Source organism: Gorilla gorilla, chromosome 4 (assembly GCF_029281585.2).
Source record: "Gorilla gorilla gorilla isolate KB3781 chromosome 4, NHGRI_mGorGor1-v2.1_pri, whole genome shotgun sequence".
Lineage (NCBI taxonomy): Eukaryota > Metazoa > Chordata > Mammalia > Primates > Hominidae > Gorilla > Gorilla gorilla.
Window position 1 is genome coordinate 133544685 of NC_073228.2, and position 27922 is coordinate 133572606.

The 27922-nt window shown below is 35.4% G+C and overlaps 1 protein-coding gene across 2 annotated transcripts in view; it reads left to right on the forward strand.

Annotated features, from left to right (window-relative positions):
- Positions 1-27922, forward strand: part of ADAMTS19 (ADAM metallopeptidase with thrombospondin type 1 motif 19) — a 278745-nt gene that overhangs the window by 198556 nt on the left and 52267 nt on the right. Inside the window, exons 16-18 of one of the 2 annotated variants that reach the window (XM_063706747.1) lie at positions 5302-5382; positions 19661-19818; positions 24051-24189. In XM_063706747.1, coding sequence (XP_063562817.1) covers positions 5302-5382; positions 19661-19818; positions 24051-24189 — 378 coding nt within the window. Of the gene's footprint in view, positions 1-5301; positions 5383-19660; positions 19819-24035; positions 24190-27922 lie in introns of both variants that reach the window. The other variant, XM_031010623.3, reaches the window with a different exon arrangement.

Below are 27922 nucleotides of genomic sequence, written 5' to 3' on the forward strand. Positions count from 1 at the left end.
TAAGGCCTATGGTAAATTGCAGATCAAACTCTCAGTCTTCAAAGTGGTGAAAAAGGTGATAGGTCCCACACATCAAAAATCTGCCTGCACTCACTTAGAAAAAATAAATAAATAAATACTTAGCTGAAACAGGCTCTCAGACTTTCAACTGAGAAATTTAATTATAATAAGCTTTTTCTGCCTGATTGTGGTGGCAGAAGTTTTTTTATAGTGCAGAAATTCAAAAAAAATTTGGAAGACTAAAGAAATTTAAACATATTAGAGTTTTTAAAGAATATTCTTTCATATTTATTTAGTATGCCTGGAAACAGCTCACAGAATACAGATGCACATTTAGCATTGATGCCTTTATTTAATTGTAACACTTCATATTTCCACTAAGCATAGAAAACAGAAATACCATTAAAAATCAGTGACTCTTTTTACTCTGACTGTAGTTATGTGAATATATATTTTCCTAGATTTCTATTTCAAATCCCTTTTTTATTCCACTTTAATTTCTACTTTTGTTCACTGTAGGTAAGTTATGTTAAAAGCATGTTTATTTGGAAAATATCAGAAGTGCCTAAGATACTACAAATATTAAAGATTAATAAGGCCACTTTCTTCCTTACAACTCTATGTTAATTTCACATTGCTCACAGGGAAGAATTCTTAGCTTGGACCTTAAGGTCTACATGTGTTGTCCCTGTCTGTCTCTCCAGCCTCGTGTCACACCAAGGTCCTCTTCCTTCTCTAAGTTCTTACAGGTGCTCACACTGACCATACCCCCGCTGCCACCCAACAGCCTCCGCCACACACACCCACATCTGAATTTCCAAATGTGTATCAATCAGCTTTCTCTTGGCTTTGATGGATAAATTCCTAGATATCACGTAGTTCTCAGTTCAAATATCATTTCTTTAATGAAGTGATCCCTGAAGTGATACCTGCTATGACTAATGACTATTTTAGTGATGTTTACCACATTTGTATCCATATCGTTTAGCTCTAGTCACATTTATAATTTTATGTTCACTTGTTTTTCATTTCCCATTAGACCTTAAGCTCAATGAGAAAAAAATATCATGCTATTTTTGTTTAACACCATATTTGCAATTATCAGCATAGTATGTGATCCATTAATATTTGCTAGTTTAATAACGAAATGTTAAATTTGTATAAGTTTCAATTTTAAAAATTCTGCATGAGTTATTAATTCTATCACAGGTACCATCTACTTTTGACTTCAGGAATGTTGTATTTATTTCTCTTGAGACAATTTTATCCCTATAGTTATGTACTTCATAGAATTTTTTGAAGGCCATGCAGCCCTGTTTGTCCAGTTGGCCACGCATGTTGTATATACTGTATGAGTAACCCACGTGCAAACACACATGGGTGTTTTCAGTCCCTGTGGTCTATTTAGAGTTTACTAAATCATTCTTGTTGGAGCTGGAAAATAAATTCAAGAAGCGTTTTCTTTTTTTCCTTAATACTTTATCATGTCTTCCATTGTAACTTGCCTAGCCAAGTGATAAATTTTCAGAGGAATAAAAGGCAAATTACATATTGGCCAGTTGTTGAAATGCATAGTTAACCAGTAAATACTAAGAAGAAAATGGGCATAAAAAATGTTTTATTCTTTGTATAAGAAAATGAAGTATAAGGAGGACATGCTGTAAGAGCTTTTGCGTGTTTGGTTGTTTGCCACAGCAGTAGGAGAGTCATAGTGTTAACTATTTTTTTCTATTTTAGGAAATAGTTGCAGTGAATTATAGCAGGAAGTGAACAGAAGAAACAGACAGACCTGAGTTCAAAGCTTGGGTCAGCTAAGTTACTGACAATGCAGTGTTGGAAAGTGTTTTTTTCCTCTATTTTCTCATCATACTAAATTAGAAGTGTAATATCTACCTTGGAGACTATAATTATGGTTAAAATTAATAATTTCTGTAAAGTAACTATAATAATGATTAGCACATAGCAGTTTTTCAAAATATGGTGTTTGTTACTTCACTGTTGCCATGAAGATGAAGATTGCTATCAACATTTTAAGATGGCTGATTAAAAATGGGATCTCTGGTTATAAAATAGGATGTTACTGTGTGCAAAGTACACACAAGGATCAAATTTACGATATTGACTTCACTGGCTTCATGATCCAACTTCTAAGCTTCTAAGTCAGTACACTGCTAATTGTGCCAAATGGCTTATTTACTGAAAGTATTTAACTCCCAGTCATTGGCTTTCTCTCTTCATATGTGTTTGATTAATACTTTTCTACCTCTCTTCTTGAAAATCAGTCTAACCTGTCCTTTAAGCCATCCCAACTCAATAATAGAGAATCACTGTAAATATAACTATAAACTTAGATATAACTATAGTTCTAATGTATAACATACCTCAGAGAGTACTATTAAACTCAAACAAGAATTTACACATACTACATCTACTTTGTTATATCTATTCTTCTTTTTTAATATTCTGAAGTTCAACATCTGCTCCCACCACTTTGCTGAACTCATTTGCTCAGAGATTAACAGTTATCTCTTGATTGGGACACTCAGAACTGACTCTCTTTAGTCACCTTTCTCTTTGATGCCTCATGTTTGACATACAGCTTTTGACAGTTCACCAGCAATTCTTCTTGAGATATTCTCATCCATAGGGTCCCACTTCCCAAAACAGATGAGATCTCCTCCTTCTCATGACTCTTCTTCTTTTTTTTTTTTTTTTGAGACAGAGCCTCACTCTGTCACCCAGGCTGGAGTACAGTGGCACAATCTCTGCTCACTGCAACTTCTGCCTCCCGGGTTCAAGCGATTCTTCTGCCTCAGCCTCCTGAGTAGTTGGGACTACAGACATGCACCACTATACCCAGCTAATTTTTTGTATTTTTAGTAGAGACGGGGTTTCACTGTGTTAGCCAGGATGGTCTCGATCTCCTGACCTTGTGATCTGCCTGCCTCGGCCTCCCAAAGTGCTGGGATTATAGGTGTTAGCCACCGCGCCCGGCCCCATTCCTTTATCTTTTTTCCCGATTTATTTTTATCTCTTTGTTAAAAACTATGACCATCACCAAAGTTAAGGCCTTGACTTCTCTTCTTGATTTTCTCCACTTATTTCCATGCCTTAACTTGGTGATTCTGCAAGGATATCTTGCAAAGCTACGTCAATAGCATGACTTTTCTCTAGATTCCAGATGTTACAGAGTTCTTACTGGATGTTTCTACTAGTGCGCTGTACCATTTTGTTAGATACAAATTGCAAAGCCAAATTTATTCAGTTATTACCAAAACTAGATGATTTCTCTCTTGACTTCCATGTTCCTGTAAATGATGCCCCATTGTCACATAACTAATAATAAAGCATTGTGTTCAATATTTATTATACCCACTTTCTTTTGGTTACTAAGTTCAGAAAATTTTTTCTACAGATTATCTTCTGGATTTTCTCCCTTAGCCTCCACTACTCCTGGATTTTACCATTAGTGTCCTGACACTGTTACCCACAACTATATCCCTGTTCCTCTTGGATATCACTGTTAGTCAAAGCCTCTCAAAGCCAGGATCCAATTACCAAGGTCCTTGCTACAGAATGTTTGATAGTTTCAAATTGATAAATTCATTCTCCTGGGCATGCATTTAAACTCTCTTTAATAGAGCCACTCTCTTAAATCTTCTCATTCCATCTGAATTATTTTATTCAAGTGCCACTAACCATACCACATATCCCTTACTCTTCCTTATATGCAGTGAACTCATCCTTTTTCTGTATGCGTGTGAATGCTACCCATTCTCCAAAGGCAGTTCATCTATTTACTTTTTTGTGAAGCTTTCCTTTATAAGTTGTTCTCTCCTTTGAATCATAGTGAGTCTGTCTGATGACAGTGTTTCCCAAGTATGAGTAATGTTTAACAAGGAAAAAAAAAATCCTACCTCTGTGAATAAAAATAGCAGTGAAGCCTTGAAGGTAGTAGCTTAAACAACTCTGGTTTATAACCTTCAGCAGAGAATTAACCATATCATTTTGCATATTACCTTTTTAACATGATATTTGGCATTGTATTCAACTCATTTATATAAGGTAGTTATGCCTGTCTTTCCAGTTCAATTATAAGCTCACTGAGGGTAGAGATCATCTTACCTGACTTCTGTGTGCAAATAGCCATTATGCATTTGTTTCCATTTTAATTGCTGCGTATTTTGGTCATGTGAAAAAATGACAGTGCTTTTATGTTTAGTGTTACTGAGAATGGCTTAGTGTTGCTGAAATGTGCAATTCAATAGTTAATTAAATAAACAGTGTTCTTGAATGGAAATTATGATTCTAAAAGCACATGCCACTAATTCCAGCCACTGCCACCAGGGGGGGTATATGCTACCTTTTGGTATACGCCAAATAACTCAACAGTCTCGGGAAGATGAATAATTAATAAACAGGAGACAATTCTGGAATTAGCTCTTATGCCTTTTCTAAAGCTTAGAAGGTAGACTTTTATAAGATACATGGATCTGCACAGAACTACTAAGAACAATATTTTAATATAATTGGAAAATAACTTCAAGCAAAAGTAGGCATCTGTTCTCACTATTCTGTACTAAGTGAAACTTGAGTCTGTATTTTTCTGCACATTTTCTGTTATCTCACTTTACCTTATCATTTTATTTCTCTTCAAGTATTATATCCCTAACATCTGCTGAAAAATGTTTCCTGAGAAGCACCTAATCATGTCTTGGGTCTAGCTGTCTGACATCTTCAGAAATGACCCTAGATTGCTTGGTGCGACCTTACACTTTCTGTCTCCGGCATCGGTTTCAAAACCCTTTGTTAATATCCTCCAGAAAATGCTTGGTCTCTCTTGTCCTATACTTCAGTACTCCAGGGATTTAGTCCAGGCCTGCTATATTTTCTCTGGCTATATATTCTTTTTCCCCACACTTTCTAACCTAAAGAAGTTCCCACAACAAAATCTGAGGTTATCTGTTCTATTTCAAGATCCACTGTGTTTCTAACCAGGCTGTTCCACTGGGGTTTTTTTTTTCCCTCCTCACAATTCATAAGGTATCAATGAGATTTTTTTTTTGTTTTACATAAAATAAAAGTGCCAGTTTGTCCTCCGTAGTGCTGTAGGCTCAACATCTTTCCAAGAAACTTCACTGGAAATCATGACAGCTTTTATATATAAAAATTTTTCTTTACGTAAGTACTGAAATATCATAGCAATAACCAAAACCAAAAGGAAAACAAAAGGCAAGTCAATGAAGAAAAGAGATTTTGAAGGAACTCAAGATTTATTTCATGTTTTATTGACTCTTACAGGTTATGTAGAAGTGCTGGTGATACCTGCTGGAGCAAGAAGAATCAAAGTTGTGGAGGAAAAGCCGGCACATAGCTATTTAGGTAACCTGTGTTACAGACACAGAGAAGATCCAAGTACGAGCCCAACTCCCTGCCCTGAGAGTTCTATGATGAGGAGGAAGTCAATCTGTTTCTAGTTTTATGTTTGAACTTCCCAGGAACTATCTTTTGTCATATCAAGTAGGAAAATTTTTCCTTCTCTCCCAAGGACTTCCCAGGAGCAAAAGCAATCTGGTTGTCTGTATGTTTTTGAGGGGTAAAAATTGCTTCCACATGTTAGTCCAAGATAAAAAAACGAAACAAAACAAAAACCTCATTGAATGATTTGGGTATGATTTATATTCATAGATATATATATTTCATAAATATATTTATTTCACATATATACATACATTCACATATACATATTAATTGCATTTATAAATGAATTTATGTATATATATATATAAAATGATCGTTTCGTCAGGAAATCTTGCGGCGTTTTTGAAGTAATGTTCTACATACTAAAGGACTTGATTTTTTAACGGAAAAGGGTTCTCTCTCTTGCCTCATTTTAGGAAATCTCACCTATGAAGAAAACATTTTTAAATTTTTAACTATTCCTTATGAAAAGTACTGTATCAGTTATTTTAATAGTTTAATTAGGTCAATTCATGATTTTAAATATATGAAAAAACACTAAATTGTCAAAATATACGTATTCATATGTTAAAGTTTCAATCTAATTAAGTCATGTGAAATTAAGTTTTATCTGGCATCCAGAGATAGGGGGACCTAATATGATTATGTCAGGCAGAAGACTAAATAATTTTCCAGAATTGTAACACTGTGTTTGTATTATCTTTACATACACAAAAAAAGCTCTCAAGCCTATTTTTTTAACAAAAATAATGTCCTCCCTATTTTTTTTCTTTAATGAGCAATAATGTTCCGACAAGGAATCATTTGTATATAGAAACAACTCAGCTTACGTGATTGTTTCTACTCTGCAGTATCAAAAATACATAATCTAAACTCAGATTGAATTTTTTTTCAATAGGAGTTGAAGTCTAGGAGTAGAAAAATTTGAGGAAAGGGGACTGTAAAAGGAATTCTTTATCATGTGACACACTGATTACCAATTATTACCATTTGTTCCCAAAATATGCATTGGTATTTAATCTATTTTACCTACTATGGTACAAATAGATCATACAAGATTTTCAAATACAGATTAAAAGTCCTGATACCCAGTTTTTAGAGACACTGGCCATAATCTAGACAATTTCAATACATTCATTCAATAGCAGACAAGTGGTTATTACACTTGCATGTATGTTTTCTTTTTTCCAAGCTGGAAAGGAATATAGATATCTCAAATGGAATTTCTCAATTATACAAAATTCTAAATTATAATATGGGTTTTAGTAACCTGACACATGTGGCTAAATAAGCCAGGTTATTACAAAGGTGACATCTTCATGCTGTCTCCAATTTCTTACCTCCCAGTCTCTTCAACCAATCCAGTCCTGTTTCCTGTCTCCCTCTACAGTAAATGCCTTTTATAAGGTCAGAAAATGCCCTCCATGTTGACAAATCCAATGTTACTAGACCTGTAAGCAGCATTTAAAACTGTTGACTTCTCCTCATTTCATTAAACACTTATAGGACCACTGGATGCCCCTTACTGGTCTCTTTTGTGAGGTCTTCAGCCTCTTTATGTTTCCAAATGTTCCCATACTATGGGGTTCAGGCCTGGGTCCTGATCTTTTCTCTGCTATATTCTGTCCCCAGGGAATTACATCTAGCTCTATTGCTTTACATGTTTATTTGATGTAAATTATCAAAAGTTTCATAGGTACCTCAGAAATAATAAGTCTGATATAGTTTGGATGTTGTCTCTTCTAAATCTCATGCTAAATTCTGATCCTCAATACTGGAGGTGGGGCCTGGTGGGAGGTGATTGGATCATGGGGACGGATTTCTCACAAATGGTTTAGCACCATCCTCTTGGTGCTGTCCTCACAATAGTGATTTCACGTGAGATCTGGTTACTTCAAAGTATGTGGTATGTACCCCCCACCCTCCTGCCCCTTGCTCCCTCTCTCCCCATGTGAGATGCCTGCTCCACCTGCACTTTCGGCCATGATTGTAAGCTTCCTGAGGCCCTCATCAGAAGCCAAGCAGATGGCAGCACCATACTTCCTATACAGCCCACAGAACCGAGAGCCAATTAAATCTGTTTTCTTTATAAACTACCCAGTCCCAGGTGTTTCATAATAGCAGTGCAAGAACAGCCTAACAGAAAGTCCAAAATCAAAAGTCCAAATAAAAAATTTGATTTCCACTCCATGCTAAAACCTCTTCTTCCTTTGGTGTTCTCCACTGCAGTGAATGTCACTGCATTAGTGTCCTATGCCTACTATAACAATTACTGCAAACTTGGTTACTTAAAACAACAAAAATGTATTCCCTCATAGTTCTGTAGGCCAGAAGTCCAAAATCAGTTTCACTGGGCCAAAAATCAGTGTTTGCTGTGTTACACTATCTCTGGAGACTCTAGGAGAACATCCATTCCCTGCCTTTTCCAACTCTAGTGGCTGCCAGCATTCCTTCGCTTGTGACCTTGTCACTCCATTGTCTACCTGCATGGTCTCATTGCCTTCTCCTTTCCTTCTGTGTTCAAATTTTCCTCTTCTCTCTTATAAGGCCTCGTATTTAAGGCCTACCTGGATAATTCAGGATAATCTCCCATCTCAAGATCTTCAACTTAATATCTGTAATTTTTTAATGTGCCATAGAAGGTAATTATCTAGTTTGTTTGTGCTGCTATAAAAATACCATAGATTAGGTAGCTTATAAACAACAGAAAGGTATTGCTCATAGTTCTGGAGGCCAGGAAGTCCAAGATCAAGGCACTAATAGATTTGGTGCCCTTTAAGGGCTCATTTCCTGATTTACAGATGGCATCTTCTTGCTATGTCCTCACATGGTGGAAGGAGCTAGCTAGCTTTCTGGGATAAGGACACTAATCCCAATTATAAGGGCAGAGCTCTTATGACCTAATCACCTCTCAGAAGACTCCACCTTCTAATGCTTCTAATTCTAACGTGGGGTTAGGATTTCAACATATAAATTATGGGTGGGGACACAAATATTCAGACCATAGCAGTAGCATTCATAGGTTCCAAGAATTAGGATGTGGGTATCTTTTTCCCCCTCAATAACATATTTTTTATTGTGGTAAAATATATATCACATAAAATTTACCATCACAGCTATTTTTAAGTGTCAAGTTCAGTTAATTCAGTGGCATTAAGTACATTTACATTTGAATGAAATCTTTTGAAGGAATACAAAAAAACATTTTAAAATTCATGTGAAATTTTACGTATGGAAGTGACCCTGAATAGTCAAACCAATCTTGAAAAAGAACAAAGCTGGAGGATGCAGACTTTCTGATTGCAAAACTTCCTACGAAGCTATGGTAATTAAAACAGTATGATCCTGGCATAAAGACAGACATCTAAACCAATGGAAAAGATTAGAAAGTCCAGGAATATATATATGTGTATATATATATGTGTGTATATATATATATTCAAATGATTTTCAACAAGGGTACCAAGACCATTCAACTGAGAAAGGACAGTCTTTTTCTCCAGTGGTGCTGGGAAATCTAGATATCCACATGCAAAAAAAATGAAGTTGGACCTTTGCCTAAAACCATATGAAAAAGCTTTTTTGTCCAGGGCTTTTGATTTTTGATTACTGATTTAATCTCCTTGCTAATTATAGGTCTATTTATGATTTCTCTTTCTTCATGATTCAGTTTTGGTAGGTTTTGTTTTGGGAAGTTTGTACATTTCATCTAGGTTATCTAATTTATGGTCCTAAACTTGTTTATAATACTCTCATAATCCTTTTTATTTCTGTAGCATTGATTATAACAGCCTCACTTTCATTTCTGATTTTAGTAATTTGAGTCTTGTCTTTTCTTTTGTTCCCTTAGTCAGTCTAGCTAGACTTGTTAATTTTGTTGATCTTTTCAAAGAACTATCTTTTAGTTTTGTTGATTTTTCTCTATTGTTTTCTATTCTCCATTTCACTTATCTCTAATCTAATCTTATCTGCTTTCTTCTACTAGTTTGGGATTCAGTTTGTTGTTTTTTTGAGATCTTTCTTCTTTTTTAATATAAGAGTTTATAGGTATACATTTTCTCCCTAGGAAAACCTTTGCTGTGTCCCATAAGGTATGGCTTTGGCATGTTGAGTTTTCATTTGTCTCCAGATAATTTCTAATTCCCCATGTGATTTTTTTTTCATTGTTGCATTGGTTGTTAGTGTGTTGTTTAATTTCTACAAATTTGTGCATTTTCTGTTTCTGTTTTTGATTTCTAACCTCATCCCTTTGTGGTCAGAGAAGATATTTTGTATGATATTTACCTTTTAAGAGCATAGATAGATATGTGGTGGGGGGTTGTTATTCAGCTCACCACATTCACTAATTTCTATCCAGTAGTTCATGTAAAAACTGACAAGTCTTCCTTGATCCTTCACTTTCTTTACTGCTCTAATGTGACGCATCAGGAAATCATTTCAGTTACTCAAAATTATTACCTTTTCTCTGTATACACTGACCTCTAACCAAGCCACTCTGTATTACATTGTCCTGCTTTATTTTCTGTATTGCATATCCTTGTCTGAATTTTTTATTTGTTTAAATTCTTGCTTTTCTAATGTCAATCTCCATTGTTAATTCTGGAAGGCATTTTGTTCTTTTGTCTACAATATCTAAATCAAAGTCTGGCACACAGGAAATTATAGACTTTTTGAGTGAATTTGTTTAAGAAAAAGATGTTTCACACTTGGTTAGTATAGGCCAGTGCATTACATACATCCATAAATCCTCAGAATACCTCTATGAAGTAGGCATTATTAATTTCCCAGTTTTTAAAATCTGGTAATAGAGTAACAGAAACTTTAAGTTTCTTGCCCAAGGTCACACATCTAAGAAGCTGTGAATCTAGATTTGAACCCGAGGCATCTGGGGATAGCATCTGGGTTCTTAGGCACTGAACCATGCTGCCTCCTTTTTAGTTTTATTATTTTAAGTAATTGTCGTCCATGCAACACTTGTGATTTTAAAAAGTACATGTCATATTTGAACACATTTTCTTTAAACTTATCCCATATAACCTCTTTTTCCCCCTTTTAAACCAGGGTGATCAACTAATTGTATAGAATTAACTCAGAAGGGTATAAATCATGAAATGACTGTTTTCTTCTCTACTCACTGTCTCCAATTCTACTAAATCCCATCATTTTTCTCTGTTAGTGACCTCTAAACATAAGTCTCCAATCACTCTTTGTTTTTAAAAGACCACTCAGTTTAAAAGTTGAATCACATATCTGTCTCAGTTAGTTACCGTAAATTCTCCTTGTGCTTAGCCTTAGGCCTAAGTGAGCAGGGTCTTTTACTTGTAGAAAGAAACACCATCTATGCCCCTAAACAGACTGAATGCTGCTCTGGAGATTAAATCAATGTTGAAAATACTAGTAATATGTTACCATGTTTATTCAAAAACACATTTCCTTACCTGCTGACTCAGAAAAAAATAATTCACCTCGGATGAATCAGAGGAAGGGTGCCTTGGAGCACACATTCTTGGAGGGAAAGAGACCGGCTGCATAAAACTAGCTAGAGAATAGAAATAGGAAACACCCAGTAGTTTCCAGAGACATTGAAGAAGTTGAACTGATGGAACTTGCTGAAAAATAGATGTGAGTGTTGATAGAGGATAAAAATTCAAGGATGACTTCTAGGTTTCTGGTAAGTAATAGTAACACCAATGTAGGACACATGGATGAGGGGCAAATTTGGAATAAAGAAGAAATGACACTGTGTTGAAATCACAGATTTCAGGCCTAAAGACTTGGCAAATAGATGCATTTCATAAATCACATTTCCTAAAGGCTCCTTTGGGTATAGGAAGGAAGTCATTGGAAATATTCATCTTGAAATAGCTTTAGCAAAAAGAAAAGAAAATAGAACCTTGGCAAACTGATCATTCTTAAAGAAATTAACCTGTCTACATCAAACTATATATTATTTTATAGAGATAATTAATCCCTTCCCAATACAATTATTGTTTTTCATCATTCCTTCTTTAAACTGTGTTCTTAATTGCAATTATTATTTGCTTTTCTGAAGATTCTGGCATTATTGTCTTGTTAGTAATTTATCAAAAAGCCTAAAATGGAAAATACTTCAGATAGACCTATGTTATATTTTGCAAAATCATTCCATCTCATGAGTTTTTTAAAAAATCTCAAAAAGGTCATATGGGTCTACTTACCTTCCACGCAGTTTTGTATGTAAAGCACTATGGACAACTTCTCACTAAAAAAAAATTAAAATGAGCAAAATTCAAAAGAAAAAACACTTTTTATAATGTACCTGTCATTTAGTCTCTTTGGGCTGCTATAACAAAGTGCCATGGACTTTGTGGCTTATAAACAACAGAAATTTATTTCTCACAGTTCTGGAGGCCAGAAGTGTGAGATCAAGGGTGCCAGCATGGTGGGCTTCTGGTGAGGGCCTTCCTTCTGAATTGCATACTGCCGACTTCTAGCTGTGTCTTCACATGGCAAAGAGAGAGAGGAAACAAGCTCTCTTGGGACTCTTACAAGAACACTAATCCCATTCATGAAAACTTCACTCTCATGACCTCATCTAATCCTAATTACCTCCCGAAGACTCCACCTCCTAATAAGATCACATTAGGGGGTAGGGTTTTAACATGAATTTGGGGGAGGGCACCAATGTTTAATCCTTAACACCTCTGAACTGGAAAGAAATTAAAGAACTCTTAGATAATAAAAACAAAGTGGGAACAGGAAGCCAGAGAATTAAGCTGACTATAAAGACCCACCTATACTTGATTCTGGTAAGCAGGTGTAGACTTTGAGAGCCACAGGGACTCTGTGGACAGAAAACAAAACCTAAGGCCTTTACAAAGTGGGAGCTCTAGTAGGAGAGCCCTGCATAAAGCAAGAACACTAAAGAACTACAACTTCATTGTGGTGGAGAGAGAGAAATTGCACCACAAAAGGTGGAAGAAAGAAAATGTATCTATATTAACCTTAGTACTAAGTGGAAGTAGAAAAATCAATTTTCCTGAGAATGTATAAGCAAATCAAACCCTCATATGGGTTTGCAGCACCAATTTACCTTAACTGTAAAGTTCAGGGCTCTCAAGACTTATATGGTTACTAAGTTGGTTGGCATGTGCAAGTACAAATCTACACACACACACACACAAATACATACATATATGGCTATTCAGATATTCTTATATATGTTATATATATATATATGGCTATTCAGATATTCCTCTTCTTTTTGTGTCAATTTTGGTAACTGTTATCTTTAAGAAATTAATTCATTTCCCTTACCTTGTCAATTTCATTGGTTTAAACTTGTTTATAATATTTCCTTATTATACTATAATACCTATAAGAACAATATTTTGTCTCTTATTTCTAATATTTTTAGTTTGTGTCTATTTTTCTTAGATAAGCTAAAGTTTTATCAGTTATTTGATCTTTTCAAATAACCAACTCTTGGTGTTAATGATTACCCCTATTGTTAATTTACTTCTATTTAACTGACTTCTGCCCTTTATTAGTTTCTTGCTTCTATTTACATTGGGTTTATATTTATTTTTTCTACCATTTTAAGGTAGAAACTTAGATCATGAACTTCATTGCTTTCTTCTTTGCTAATGTGACAATTTAAAGCTATAGGATTCCCTCTAACCACTGCTTTAGTTTTATTCCACAATATATTCTTAGTTCAAAAGATTTTCATATTAGCACCATGATTTCTACTTTGATTCATGAGTTACTTATAAATGGATTGTTTAATTTCCAAATATTTTTAGTTTTTAAAATAGATATATTGTTACTGATTTTTAGTTTAAATCTGTTCTGGTAAGAGAATATATTCAGTGTAATTTCAATTTTGAGACCTCTTTTATAACTTACGGCATCTATTGACCAATGACCCGTTTATACTTGAAAAAAATTTGTGTTCTATTAATACAATTGCTGAGTACAATCTCTAAATATCAATTAGTTTTATTTGGTTCTAGTCTTCTATATTCTTACTGATACTCATCTTTTAAGTATTGAAATTTTCAACTAAAATTGTGGATTTTTCTGTCTCTTTTCAATTATGTCAGTTTTGCTTCATGCATTTTGATACTTTAGCATACACTTAGGATTGTTAAGTCTACTCAACAAATGTTATGTCATTTTAAAATTTAAATTTAATTAATTTTAATGTAAATGACCTTTAAAAACATGTCTTTTTTTAAATCTCAAAATATTTCTTGCCCTTGTCCATGGTATCCATTAATAATATGGCCATTGGCCGGGGACGGTAACTCACGCCTGTAAGGCCAGCACTTTGGGAGGCTGAGGTGGGCGGATCACCTGAGGTCAGGAGTTCAAGAGCAGCCTGACCAATATGATAAAACCCTGTCTGTACTACAAATACAAAAATTAGCCTGGTGTAGTGGCATGCCCCTGTAATCCCAGGTACTCAGGAGGCTGAGACAGGAGAATCACTTGAACCCGGGAGGCGGAGGTTGCAATGAACTGAGATCACACTATTGCACTCCAGCCTAGGCAACAAGAGCGAAACTCCATCTCAAAAAAAAAAAAATCATTAAATCAATTTTTTTAATATTTAGTGTTGCATGCTACATCTTTTTCCATTCTTTTATTTTAACCTATGTATTTTTAAAGCTCTTTGAATACTGCGAGATTTTTCGTTTTCTTTAGCCTGACAATCTCTCTTTTAACCAATGTCCTTAGTCCACTTAAACATAATATAATTTTGGCCATACTGAATTTGTTTTCTATTTGTTCCATCTCTTCTTAATTCCTTTGTGTCTTTTTCTCTGGCTTCTGTTGGACTGAGTACACTTTTTACTATTCCAATGTCTTCTTTACTTGCTTATTAGCTATAATTCTTGCTTTATATTTTTAATGGATTGTCTAGCATTTACAGTATGTATTTTTAACTTATTACAGCCTCCTTACAAATTATTTATACCACTTTATATATAATGTAAGCTCCTTAAAACAGTATACTCCACTTTTTCCTTCCTTTTTGCTATTATGCATCTTACTTTCACATTTCCTATTATCAGTTTAATTCTACATATATTTTAAACACCAAAATACATTGTAATCATTTTGCCTCAGTTAATTATACTAAAAATAATATCGATACTTTTTTATACATTTACCAGTATCAGCTTCCTTCCTTCCTTCACATAGACACCACTTTCCATCTTGAACCATTTTATTTCAGCCTGAAGAGCATTCTTTAATTTTTTTAATAGAGTAAGTCTGCTGACATTTCTCAAATTTTGTTTGTCTGAATATATATTTACTTTGCCTTCATCTCTGAAGGATATTTTCACTGGATATAGAATTCTAGATTTTTTTGTTTGCTTTGTTTTCTCTCTCTGAATGTGATATTTTATCGTCTTCTGGCTTGTATTAGTTCTGATGGTATATCCAGTGAATTGTTAAATCTTTTACCCCTGTTTTAATGTGCTTTTTTCTCTCTAGGCACTTTCAAGATTGTTATTCCCTATTATTGGATTCCAGCAGTTTGATTATAATGTACCTTGTATGGCTTTCTTTATGCTTATTTGGTTTAGATTTCATTGCATTTTTTAGATTTGTTTATGTTTGTAGACTGTATCAAATTTGGAAATAATTTTGAGCACAATGTCTTCAAATAATTTGTATGCCCCCACCCATATTTCTGGAATTCTAGTTACACATACGTTACTCTACCAGGTATTTCCCATGGGACAGTTATGGTCTGTTCATTTTTTTAGCCTATTTTCTTTTTAGAATCCAGTTAGTTTCTATTATATTAGCTTTCCTTCAAGTTCACGGACTTCTTTTGCAATATCTAAAATGTTTGTAAATCAGTTCAGTGAATTTGTCATTACAGATATTATGTATATTTTTCTATTCTGTGACTTTATCATTACAGTTATATATATTTTTTCTATTTCTATTTTACATATTTTATTCTGTGAAATTTGATTTTTCATAGTTTCCATTACTCTTCAATATTACATATTTTTCTTTGAATTATTGTGTATACTGAACATATTTACAATAGCTCTTCAAAAGTCTTGGTCAGCTGGGCACAGTGGCTCACACCTGTAATTCCAGCCCTTTGGGAGGGCAAGGCAGGCAGATCACTTGAGGTCAGGATTTCAGCCTGACCAACATGGTGATACCTCGTCTCTACTAAAAATACAAAAATTAGCTGGGCATGTGGCAGGCACCAGTAATTCTAGCTATTCAGGAGGCTGAGGCAGGAGAATTGCTTGAACCCATGAGGCAGAGGTTGCAGAGACCTGAGATGGCGCCACTGCACTCCAACCTGGGTGACAGAGTGAGACTCCATCTCAGAAAAAAAAAAATAATAATAATAAAAAACCCTTGGTCTACAAATTCTGTCATCTCTATTATTCCTGGACTTCATTTTATTGGCTGATTTTTCCACCACTGATTATGATAGGTTGCAATCCCTGACTTTTTCCCATACCTAGTACTTTTTGGTTGGATGCTGGATATTATGAATGTGACATTGCTGAATGACTGTATTTTGTTATTTACTATTGAGTATTGAGTTTCATTTTGCTGGACAGTTAACTTACTTGCAGATCAGCTTAACTTCTTGAGGCTTTTTAAAAGCTTTGTCAGTATGCAACTAAAGTAACCTTTGTTCTAGGATTAGTTTAACTTTATTTCTTATATGTAGCCTTTTTTTGTTCTCCACTAAAGACTCTTCAGCTGCTTTAGCCAATTCGAACTCCATTCTCTGTGTCCTCAACTCACTGAAGCCCTCGCCCTCATCATCTGTCCTCTGTGTGGGTTCTGCCTCCCAGTCAGGGGGTCTGGTAAATATTTTCAAGCAGAAAGCCAAGCAGTTTTAGAGATCAAATCATTTGGTCTTCTCTTAGGGATCGCAGTTCTCTGTTGTTATTTAACCAACATCTGAGAACAGCTGTTTCATACATTGTCTAATTTTCTAGTTATTTACCATAGGAGAGCTAATACAGTTTTAGCTATTCAATTATGGTGAAGAGTATGATTTCTAAAAGCACATTTTTTAAATTAACAAATTAAAAACAAAAAGCAAGAAACATATATACCTAAAGTATTGATTCTTTATGTGAGGCTGCTATTAAATGGTGTGGATTTGAAGGTACATGTGTGAGTGCCATTTTCTGGAGAATGCTGAATGTCAAAAATACCAACTGAATCTAAATGTACTCTAGTGACCCCCAGGATTTTTAAAGGCATTTTAATTAGAGATTTTCTGAAAATATTTATTTACATTGTGCCCTAAAAGTGTTCTGAATACAGGAGAAAAAAATGGAATTGTACCGACCACAGTACATATCTAGGCCAAAAAGATTCCTCAAAATACTTAATAGACTTCAATGAAAAACAAGGAAATAATTTACCTTTTAGGAAAAATCATTAATTATTTTATCAATTTAGCATGATCGAAATGAAAAAATTATCAAGTTCAATAGGAATAAAATAATAGATCTTTAAGAAAAGTAGATTGGGCCCGGCACAGTGGCTCATGCCTGTAATCACAGCACTTTGGAAGGCCAAGGTGGGGAGATCACCTGAGGTCAGGAGTTCCAGACCAGCCTGGCCAACATGACAAAACGGTGTTTCTACTAAAAATACAAAAATTAGCTGGGGATGGTGGTGGCAGCCTGTAATCCCACCTACTCGGGATGCTGAGGCAGGGAGAATTGCTTGAATCTGGGAGGCAGAAGTTGCAGTGAGCTGAGATCGGGCCACTGCACTCCAGCCTGGGTGACAGAGTGAGACTCCGTCTCAAAAAAAAAAAAAAAAAAGTTAACTTCTGATATTGCTCCTCAACTATGTTCTTTTGACAGTTTTTACCATTTCATTATTTGCCATCATAACCCATCTGTTTTCTCATCCTAGAACCCTGGCATCATACTTGACACTTGCATTTACCCAGGGGAACCAATTCATTACCATATTCTGTCCATTTTACTCTGAAACAAATCTTGATATTTTCATCCATTCCCTTAATCCAAGCCACCATTACTTTCAGTTGGGCTACCATGTTAGTGTTATATCTTATCTTCCCTGTGTAAATTTACCCTACACCAGCCCATTTTCCACAGAATATTTTTCAAAATACTTTAGAGCTTTACTTTTTTTTCCCCCCCCCCAGACCACATCTGGTTCTGTTGCCCAGGCTGGAGTGCAGTGGCATGATGTCAGCTCGCTGCAACCTCCACCTCCTAGGTTCAAGCGATCCACCCACCTCAGCCTTCCGAGTCACTGGGACTGCAGGTGGGCACCACCATACCTAGCTAATTTTTGTATATTTTGTAGAGATGGGGTTTTGCCATGTTGTCCAGACTGGGACTGCAGGTGGGCACCACCATACCTAGCTAATTTTTGTATATTTTGTAGAGATGGGGTTTTGCCATGTTGTCCAGACTGGTCTCGAACTTGTAAACTCAAGCCATCTGCCCACCTTGACCTCCCAAAGTGCTGGGATTACAGGTGTGAGCCACCACACCGGCCATTACATTTTTTTCTTAGGAAAACTCAAATACTAACAAGGCTCTCTGGTCTGGCTAGTCCTCATTTCTCCAGCCTCCCTTCATAATCTGCTTCAGCATGTTTGACTTCATGCACATGGGTCTCCTGGTCCTGGTCAAGCTGCGATGAGCTTTAAGACCTTTCCATGTATGGTTCCCTTAGTCTAGAATGCCCTTTCCCTTATTTCCCTTCACTAACTTCCTCAGTAAATAACATCCCTCAGAGGAGCCTCTCTCAACTCTGCCACGCAAGTATCAGCATGTTGTAGTCAGTTGCCTACGTAACTTGTTTAATGTCTGGCTCTGCAGTTAGAGTGTAAGTTCCATGAAGACAGAGAACATATACATGTTGTTCATTTTGGGGGTTCCAGAACTTTGAATGTTGCCTGAGTTATGGTTGATACTAGATAAGTAATTATTCAATCATGATTTTATATTAGGTAAGAGAAATTTACTTTCAGTGCTGTGCTCAGAAATAAACACTCTCAGTCACTATTATGGAAGTATAAATTGATGCAACCTCTAGGAAAATCAATTTGAAACTGTTTTTCAAAATCTTTAAATGTTAATTTATTTATTATTGTAGTTCCAAATCTGGATATTTAAGGGAAATATTCAGATATACACATAATTAGTATATAGCATATTTATTTAAACATTATTTACAAGATAAAAACTTGGAAATCTTCAAACATCTAATACTTGGAGATTAGCCTAAATAACTAGCAGGATTTATTGGCTTAAGTTATCAAAATGTTTTCATATAATTTTGACATAGCCTTCAATGAATCCTCATGTACATGTCTTTAGGAAAGACAGTAAAGTTGTATGGAAGAGTCTAAAAGTTTAAATTAAACACTAAATCATTTGAAGGAAAATATTTTAAAAATTTAATTTAAAATGGTAACCATGATGTCTCATTTCTGTGTCACTAATCTTATTTAAATTGTACACAGATTAGCTCAAAAAGAAAAAAAATTATGTAAACAGAATTATTCTGTAAAATCCTATATAGATGATAGTTGCTTGTGGGTGAGAAATAACATTTATCTTCCATTCTTGTTCACAGCAAATCACAAACAGATGTTAAAAGGTCCTGGGTCTGTTTTTAAATCCAACATATTATCTTTGAATTGTTTTATAATGCATATAACCCTGCCATTTTGATCTGTTAATTAATGTCCTGCTTAATGATCCTTCTTTAATCACATACTTTTCTGAATGGGCATAGGAGAGACAGAGCATGTATGAGATGTAAAGCCAGTATTCACAATGCTCATAGGATCACTGGATAGACTAAATAGATACACATAGCCTGAATATAGTAATGTGTTAAAGAATAAATGATTAAGGACCAAAATAAGGAATATATACATCAAAGGTCCAAGGAGATTAGAGAAGGCAAAGATAAATATGGCTATATAGTTATGGACAATTTCAGGACAGGAGAGCTTATGGCATCTGCCATGATTGCAGACTTTTGCTAAAAAGAGCTGCCTCAAGTTTTACATCAGGGAATGTTGATCAATTTGTTTGTAAATAAATGGACTAGTTTTAACAAAATAATTTGTAGTAGATGTTGATCAATGAAGCTGACTTGTTAATACTCATTATATTTTTGAACCTCTTTATAGCTCTCCGAGATGCTGGCAAACAGTCTATTAATAGTGACTGGAAGATTGAACACTCTGGAGCCTTCAATTTGGCTGGAACTACCGTTCATTATGTAAGACGAGGCCTCTGGGAGAAGATCTCTGCCAAAGGTCCTACTACAGCACCTTTACATCTCCTGGTATGAGGGAATGAATTGATAACATGGCATAATCAACTTCTCATGGCAAGGAACATTCCCAGTGCACTTCCTCTAATATTTTTCAGATTTGAATTGTCACACAGACATTTAAAATTATTTAAAAAGTGGAATTTTTAGAGGTTTTGTAAAATGTGTTTTAAATCATGTTGTCTAAAAACAGCAATTATTACAGGAGGAGCAAGATGTTTTAGGGAATTTACAGATGCAAAGTACAGATGGATGACAGGGAATCCAAAGAAACCCCTTCTTCCTAAAAACATACATTTACTAACTGAAGAGGATGTCTATGAAGAGAGTACTATAATATTGCATGCAAATCACAGCGTTTTATATATCCATGAGTGTCCATTATCTGACTCTGCATAAAAACCTTAGATAAAATGTTATTCTACCCGAGAGAAGGAATTTGATAAATACATGTTAACAGTGCTCCCCATCACCCTGTTTGTTATTAATGGATTTTTTTGTAAAGAATTACGAAAATTTGAATGTTTGGGATGATAAGCTTCATTACCATTAGTAAAAAACTGTATATAGGCCAGACGTGGTGGCTCACGCCTGTAATCCCAGCACTTTGGGAGCCCGAGGTGGGTGGATCGCAAGGTCAGGAGTTCAAGACCAGCCTGACCAACATGCTGAAACTCTGTCTCTACTAAAAACAAAACAAAAAATTAGCTGGGCATGGTGACGCATGCCTGTAATCCTAGCTACTCCGGAGGCTGAGGCAGGAGAATTGCTTGAACCCAAGAGGCGGAGGTTGCAGTGAGCAGAGATCAAGCCACTGCACTACAGCCTGGGTGACAGAGGGAGACTCTGTCTCAAAAAAAAAAAAAAACAAAAAAAAAAAAACAAAAAAACAAAAACTGGATATAAATGGTTTAGAATTTGAAGAGAAAGAATCAGGATGATGGAATTCTGTCCAGGCTGGTGGCAGGTCCATGTGTCCCTTTTGACCTTGATTATGGCAGTGCGTGCTAATGGCACATGAGCCAAATGACTGACTACACAGCTGGTGTGAGTTTTCTATCCTAATGGCAAAAAGAAGTCTAAAATTCAGACACTTCAACACCTCCTTAAGTCCACATATAAAACAACTCTAAAACACGATCAATTAACTGTTTATTTGGAGCATGATGTGCTGCATTATTTAATATCTCCACATGATTTAGGATAAATTTGTCTTCAATTGGAGACGTGTGTTGCTAGTCTAGAAGCCAGAGGTTCACATCATATATTGGCCTATTTGCTTCTCCTACTTTAGTGTGCCTGCAGATTACCTGGGGTTCTTACTAAAATGCATAGTCCGATTCATTTGATTTGGGGCGGGATCTAAAATCTGTATTTTTCACCACCTTCCACGTGATACTGCTGCTACTGGTCCACAAACCACATTTTAAATTACAAGGTTCTATATAACTGCAATTAATATGCTTTACCAACAGAAATAAAGGGAGCAAGGTGAGTGGTGTGTGTACCTTCTATTCCAAATCAGAATAATAATAATATCCATCATTCTTGAGGACTAAGAATTAGACACTATCCAAAAGTGCTTTATGTTCATTATAGCATTTAATCCCCCAAATAATCCTGTGTAATATATATTATTATTACTCTAGTTTACAGATTAAAAAGAATTAAATATGAGAAAAGTTAATCAATGTGCTCAGTGTTGCCCAATAAGTTATTTAGCTGTAAAAAAACCTAGGTATTAGTCACTCTTCTATGCTACCTCGCTGACACAGAGGTCCAAAGAACTTGGATCCAAAGCTTAGATCCAAGTTCTTTATACCAAACTGCCTTAAATCAAAAATGTAAGTATACTTTGAATAATCATTTTGTGCATCACCTCACAGTCCCATTGGATCCTATTATTTAATTTCAGCTGGAAATCCTACTGTCTGCCTTATGCCATCTAGTGAGAGAAAATAAAATGAAGAAACAAATGTTGTATGAACAATATCTGTTTCATTCCATGATTTGGTCACTTATAATAACAGTATCAACAGCAAACATATGTTTAATGATTGTATTGCATAAAATGCCATTGTGTTGCCTGCCTTTAATAAATGTAACCTCCCCTGTTTTTATTTTATGGTATAAGACCAAGGCTTCTTTACTAAGCTTCTAATTCAGAATTTTAAAACACTATATGTGAGACCTTAGTGTTGGGTGGAGGGAGTTTCCTTGCTGCAGAATCCTTAATCTAACTGGTAATTACCAAGGTTTTTCCTGGAAGCATGAAGCATAATTAAACTCAGTGAACTATGTCTAAAAGAAGGCATCTATGTGACCTGGATTTATTCAGTAATCCAAGGGAAACTGCACTTCTAAGATATTTTTTCTTTAATGACTATTACAGATTGAAGGACTGTACTGAATTTTGAAAGGCAATCCCTTCTGCTGCCATGCTTCAACATGTGCCCTTCAACTGTAACGTGGTCACACTTTCCTTTTTGCAAAGAATACTGCCAAATTCAAATGGTTTAAGAAAGAGCTAATGGTTTTGTAGCCAATGTCTCTGTTTTAAGTGGCATTAGATATTCAAGGACAATCTAAAGTTCTATCAATGAAAAGGTAGTTTATTAGGAAAAATAGACACATTTTTATGTAATTAAATAAGTTGACAAATAGCTGGTATTTACATGTTCATCCCATCCATTTAAAAACTATGTATTAATAATAGTCTGGGTATAGTCATAAGGGATATCATTTTTTAAAAACCCATTTAAACTGTCTGTCTTTAAACTCATTAGGCTGAAAGTCACTTATAATCAGCAACATCAAATGACATATTTAAGCCAAAATAAGTACTATGATAGAATTAGTACACTGTATGTGTTATGCATTTGTGAACTTAAAATTATTGTTTTTATTGATATAGTTATTTATAAAGTCGACACACTAGTCTCCCAATCCGCACATCACAATACATCTTAGGCATTCTGTTGATATACTGAACAAAACTCTGAGAAAAAGAAGGAAAGAAAATATAATAAAAATGTTCAGACACTTAAACCTAGGCCCATTTCAATTTTCCTATGGAATGTTAACTCTGCATTACCTATCATTACAACTACCTTGATGCAGGTAAAATACTAAATAAAGTTCTTCAATAATTTATCATAATTTTAAAATTTGGGTACATATGTTTTTTAATGTATCATATTATATTATATAGATTGTTTCCATAGATCCTCAGATCCATAGAAGTGATATATTCCATGGGATTGCTTGATATATTTTCTAAAAATGGATGTATAAAGAAATATATAGATATACTCATTAACTCTTTCATTAAAATATGTGTGTATGCGGGGGAGGGGGGTGGGTTTATTTATGTATAATTGGCCACACTATCCAATTCTGAGCCTGGCACTGGGAACCAGTAGAGAACAAAACAGGCATGGTCCCTGCATATAGTTCAGTCCAATGTGTAGCCCCATGTTCAGTCGTTTTCATGTATTTTTATGGTTTATTGAACTATTTATATATATATGTGCATAACTGTACAATTATTAATATTAAAAGTTCATGTAACATAAATTTAACTTCAAAGAAAACAATATATACTACAAGTGGAAAATCAGTAACCTTGCTTGCTACAATTAAAGGTTAACTGTAAGCATACCTGGAGTGAAATTCTTGTCCTCCAGTTTGCTTAGAAATTCTCTGCCCTTATGAAGTTCAGTGATCCCCAAAGTCATCTATCTATCTTCCTCTTTCGACTCAGCAACTTCCTGTCCATCTTTTCTTTTCTCTACATTTGGCATTAGATTGTGGGTCACACCTTGATATATGATAGGACACATACTCCTGCCACCACTTTTGCCCACCTCCAACTAAAGTCATCTTATACATTTACTATGCTTTGGGAAACTGTCTAGCCCATCAAATTGAAAGAAAATGATCTAGTATGTCTGACCTCACTCAAATGAGCTTTTCTTAAGATGTTTTTAGCATGGAGGTAAGTATGACGCTCCAGTCTTTTCAAAAGCATGGCAATATCTACATTTAAGAATAATGTCACGTTTCTAGTGTGCATTAAGAGAAGGGTATGTCCACAACAGCAACAACAACAACAACAAAATGCACACAACACAATGAGCATTTTAAGTATCAATATTGTTAATTTTATGCTTTACATTGCACGTGCTCTAGTTTGACCCATCTGCCTTGATCATTTTTATATACTATAGGTGCTCCTGTTTCAGGATCAGAATTATGGTCTTCACTATGAATACACTATCCCATCAGACCCTCTTCCAGAAAACCAGAGCTCTAAAGCACCTGAGCCCCTCTTCATGTGGACACACACAAGCTGGGAAGATTGCGATGCCACTTGTGGAGGAGGTGAAGGATTTTTAAACATTTATCTTTCCAAAACATCAGTTGTTTTCTGATTAAGCATTGATAATTAAGACATATCCAAAATCCCTAATCTGCAATTCCAAAATCCATAAAGAGTTAGAAACGGAAAGTTTTATATGATATGTTTAGTGGCTAAACACCTGAAATACTTTGAATGGAAGAACAGCTATTTAGGATTGTTAACATATCTCAATATGACTACTCTTTGCATTATATTACATTACATTACATTACATTACATTACATTACATAAGTATTAATATATTTGTTTACAGGGGCCTCCCCAGACACCATTCAGGTTGTTAGGTACTATTTATGCACTGTGCTATTTCTATGAAATCTTAAAAGTTCTAAATTCCAAAGTACACCTGCCCACAAGAATTACAGACCTGAATTGAATATAAGAATTATTTGACAGGAACAGTCTTGAGCTTGTTTCTATGTTTTCTGCATACTTATGCTAACTACACAAGGCTCACGGTATCCAAGACCTCCTGTGGATAACAAAATTTGAGGATGCTCAAGTTCCTGACATAAAATGATGTGTAGCACAGTCAGTCCTCTCGATCTGCTGGTTCCACATCCACAATTCAACCAGCCATGGGATGGAAAGTACCTACAGGCAGCCTTTCATATCTGAAGGTTTTGATCTGTAGATGGTTGAGTCTGTGGATGCAAAGCCTGCTGATACTGAGGGCCAACTGTATACAGAGCATGTGAAGAAAGTAATTTTCCAATTCCTTTAGTTTGCTCTTTTTTAAAAGTATACCACTATTTTCAATACATATAAATGCATCCTGAAATTGTGTTCCAAGTTTGTTTTTTAATTTTTGTTCTTATATTAGAGGTTAAGGAGGCAAAAGAACATAATTAGTTAAGCATCAAATGTGACACTAAGAAATCACTTAATCCTTAGGCAGCTGTGGTGGTGCACACCTGTAATCCAAGCTACTCAGGAGGCTAAGGCATGAGAATTGCTTGAACCCGGGAGATAGGGGTTCCAGTAAGCCATGATGACACCACTGCACTGCAGCCTGGGTGACAGAGTCTCGGTCTCAATAATAATAATAATAATAATAATAATAATAATAATAATCCTTAATCCTATCCCTTTATTGTACCAATAAGATAATTGTGTCCTGCAGGTTAAATAGATTGTGGTTGCTCATAGAACCAGCTAGTAGTAAAGCCAACACGGGATCTCAGGTCATGAGATCTCCAATTTACACTTGTATCCATCTGTATCTGTATCAGCAGTATATTATTTCAGTTCTCATTTCCACTGAACACATTTTCTATGGCCTTCTAGTAACTGATTCCTTTTAATAATGAAAAAATATTCAATTATACAAAAGTATGATATATACATATATATTGTGTGCAAAGAAGTGAACCATCTATTTTGTTTTCTGTGCAAATAAACTATTCACATATATAGCCTAAATGTTGCTGCAGCAGAAGTGGGGAAGGTGCAGTGACTGGATTTGGGGGAGTGGATTTGGGAGAAAGGAGACAGAAAGCAAACATGCAAGTAAGTAATAATGGTATCAAATTCTGATAAATACTCTGGATAAAAAATAAAGCAAGGAGGGAAAATAAATAGGAGTTGTGAAGATGAGAAGGGTTAGGTGCGGTTTTAAATATGGTGGTCGGAAAAAACCTCAATGAGAAGATCCCACTGATTAAAAAACCTAAAGTGGATATGGGTGGGCACCAACTACAAGGGCAGAGCATTCTAAGCAAAAGCCGTGAGGCAGGAGAAGAGCTTGGCATACTCAAAGAATAGCCAGAATACTTATATGTCCTTCCTTTACTCTGAATCATCTGGAATGTTATTGGAAGGTTTAAATAGAAGAGTGACTTATTTTGGTTTAATGTTTTTAAAAGTTATTTCTGTTTCTGAATTGATTGTACAGTGAATAAAGAAAAAGGGTACAAGTAGAGTGATCAGTCAAGAGGTTACTACAATAATCCAGGAAAGAGATGATAGTTGAACCACTGTGGTAGCAATAGAGGAGGGAGGAAATGGTCAGGTTCTGTATATATTTTGAAAGTAGAACTAATAGATAATGTTGATAGACTAAATGTGGAGCATAAGAGAAAGCAATGTGTCAAGGATGACTGTGATGGTTTTTGCCAAGCAACCTGCAGGGTTAAGTCACCACTGCCTTACATAGAAAAGTCTGTGGAAGGCCGGGCGCGGTGGCTCACACCTGTAATCCCAGCACTCTGGGAGGCCGAGGCGGGCGGATCACGAGGTCAGGAGATCAAGACCATTCTGGCTAACACAGCGAAACCCCGTCTCTACAAAAAATACAAAAAATTAGCCGGGTGTGGTGGCGGGCACCTGTAGTCCCAGCTAGTCGAGAGGCTGAGGCAGGAGAATGGCATGAACCTGGGAGACGGAGCTTGCAGTGAGCCGAGATCCTGCCACTGCACTCCAGCCTCAGTGGCAAAGCGAAACTCCATTTCAGAAAAAAAAGAAAAAAAAAAAAAAAAAGAAGTCTGTGGAATAGCAGGATTAGGAGAGAGTTTTATTTGAAATGTCTGTTGGACATCTAAGTGTGATGTCAAGTAAGCAGTTAGGTATATAAGTCTGGCATTCAGGAGAGAATATCAGGCTACAGATAAAGAATATGTGGATATTTTTAAATGCCAAGTGAGAATAGTCACCAAAGACTTTATGTATCCTTGGCATTTAAAAATATCCATATATTCTTTATCTGTAGACTAATATTGAGTGAAGAGAGAGAGAAGCTATTAGAGGATTGAAACTTGGGGTATGCCACCATTTAGAGTTTGGAGAGATGAGGAGAAATAAGCAAAGCCTATTGAAATGAGTAGCCAACAACATAGCAGGAAAAAAAAACATGCAGGAGACAATGCTCTTCTGTATGGCAAGTGAAGAGTATTAGAAGAAGGAGGGAATGATCAACTGTATCAAAAGTTGCAATAAATAAAAAATAATGTAGACTGACAATGATTGTTATACTTAAATATATTATAGTCATTATATTTTATAAATGAAATATATTTGGAACATGAAAGTCAATGGTTATCCTATAAAAATTAATAAAGTGTTTGGCTCCAAAGACTGTGTGGATGGATTCCATAGAAAATAGTAGAAGAATTGAAGAAAGAGACTCTAGGTAACTCAGGAATGTTGCTGAAAGGAGAAAACAAACGTGGCAGGGGTAAAAGAGGATATGAGTCAAAGGAGTTTGTTGTTGTTTTCAGTAGGGTATATTATACAACATTGTTTGCCAATGTGCATTTTTAAGAATCAAACAAAAAACTAGGGATGCAAAGGAGAGAACAAAAAAATTGCTGAAGTGATATCTAAATGGGATGGGATGGTGAAGTTGGCTTTAGGCAAAAATATGGACAACTCATCACTAGTAATAGGAGAAAAGATAGGTGTTGGGAAGTTATAGTTGAAACTATTTTGTCAATAAAGGCTATCTGGCTGAGAGTTAGGGTGGAAAAGGAAGTACTGACATTTTGAAAAGAGAAAATGTGAATCAATCACTTAGATAATGAATGAAATGGGTATGTGTATTTTGATTATCTGGAGTAATAGTCTGTTTAAAGTCAATGGTCATGAATTTAGGATGATACCAGTCCTTATGATGTATGTTACCTTCTAGCAATGTACAGCATGCGAGTGCACTTGTGAAGTGAGTTTGGAAATTGCCAAGTGAGTATGATAAAGTAA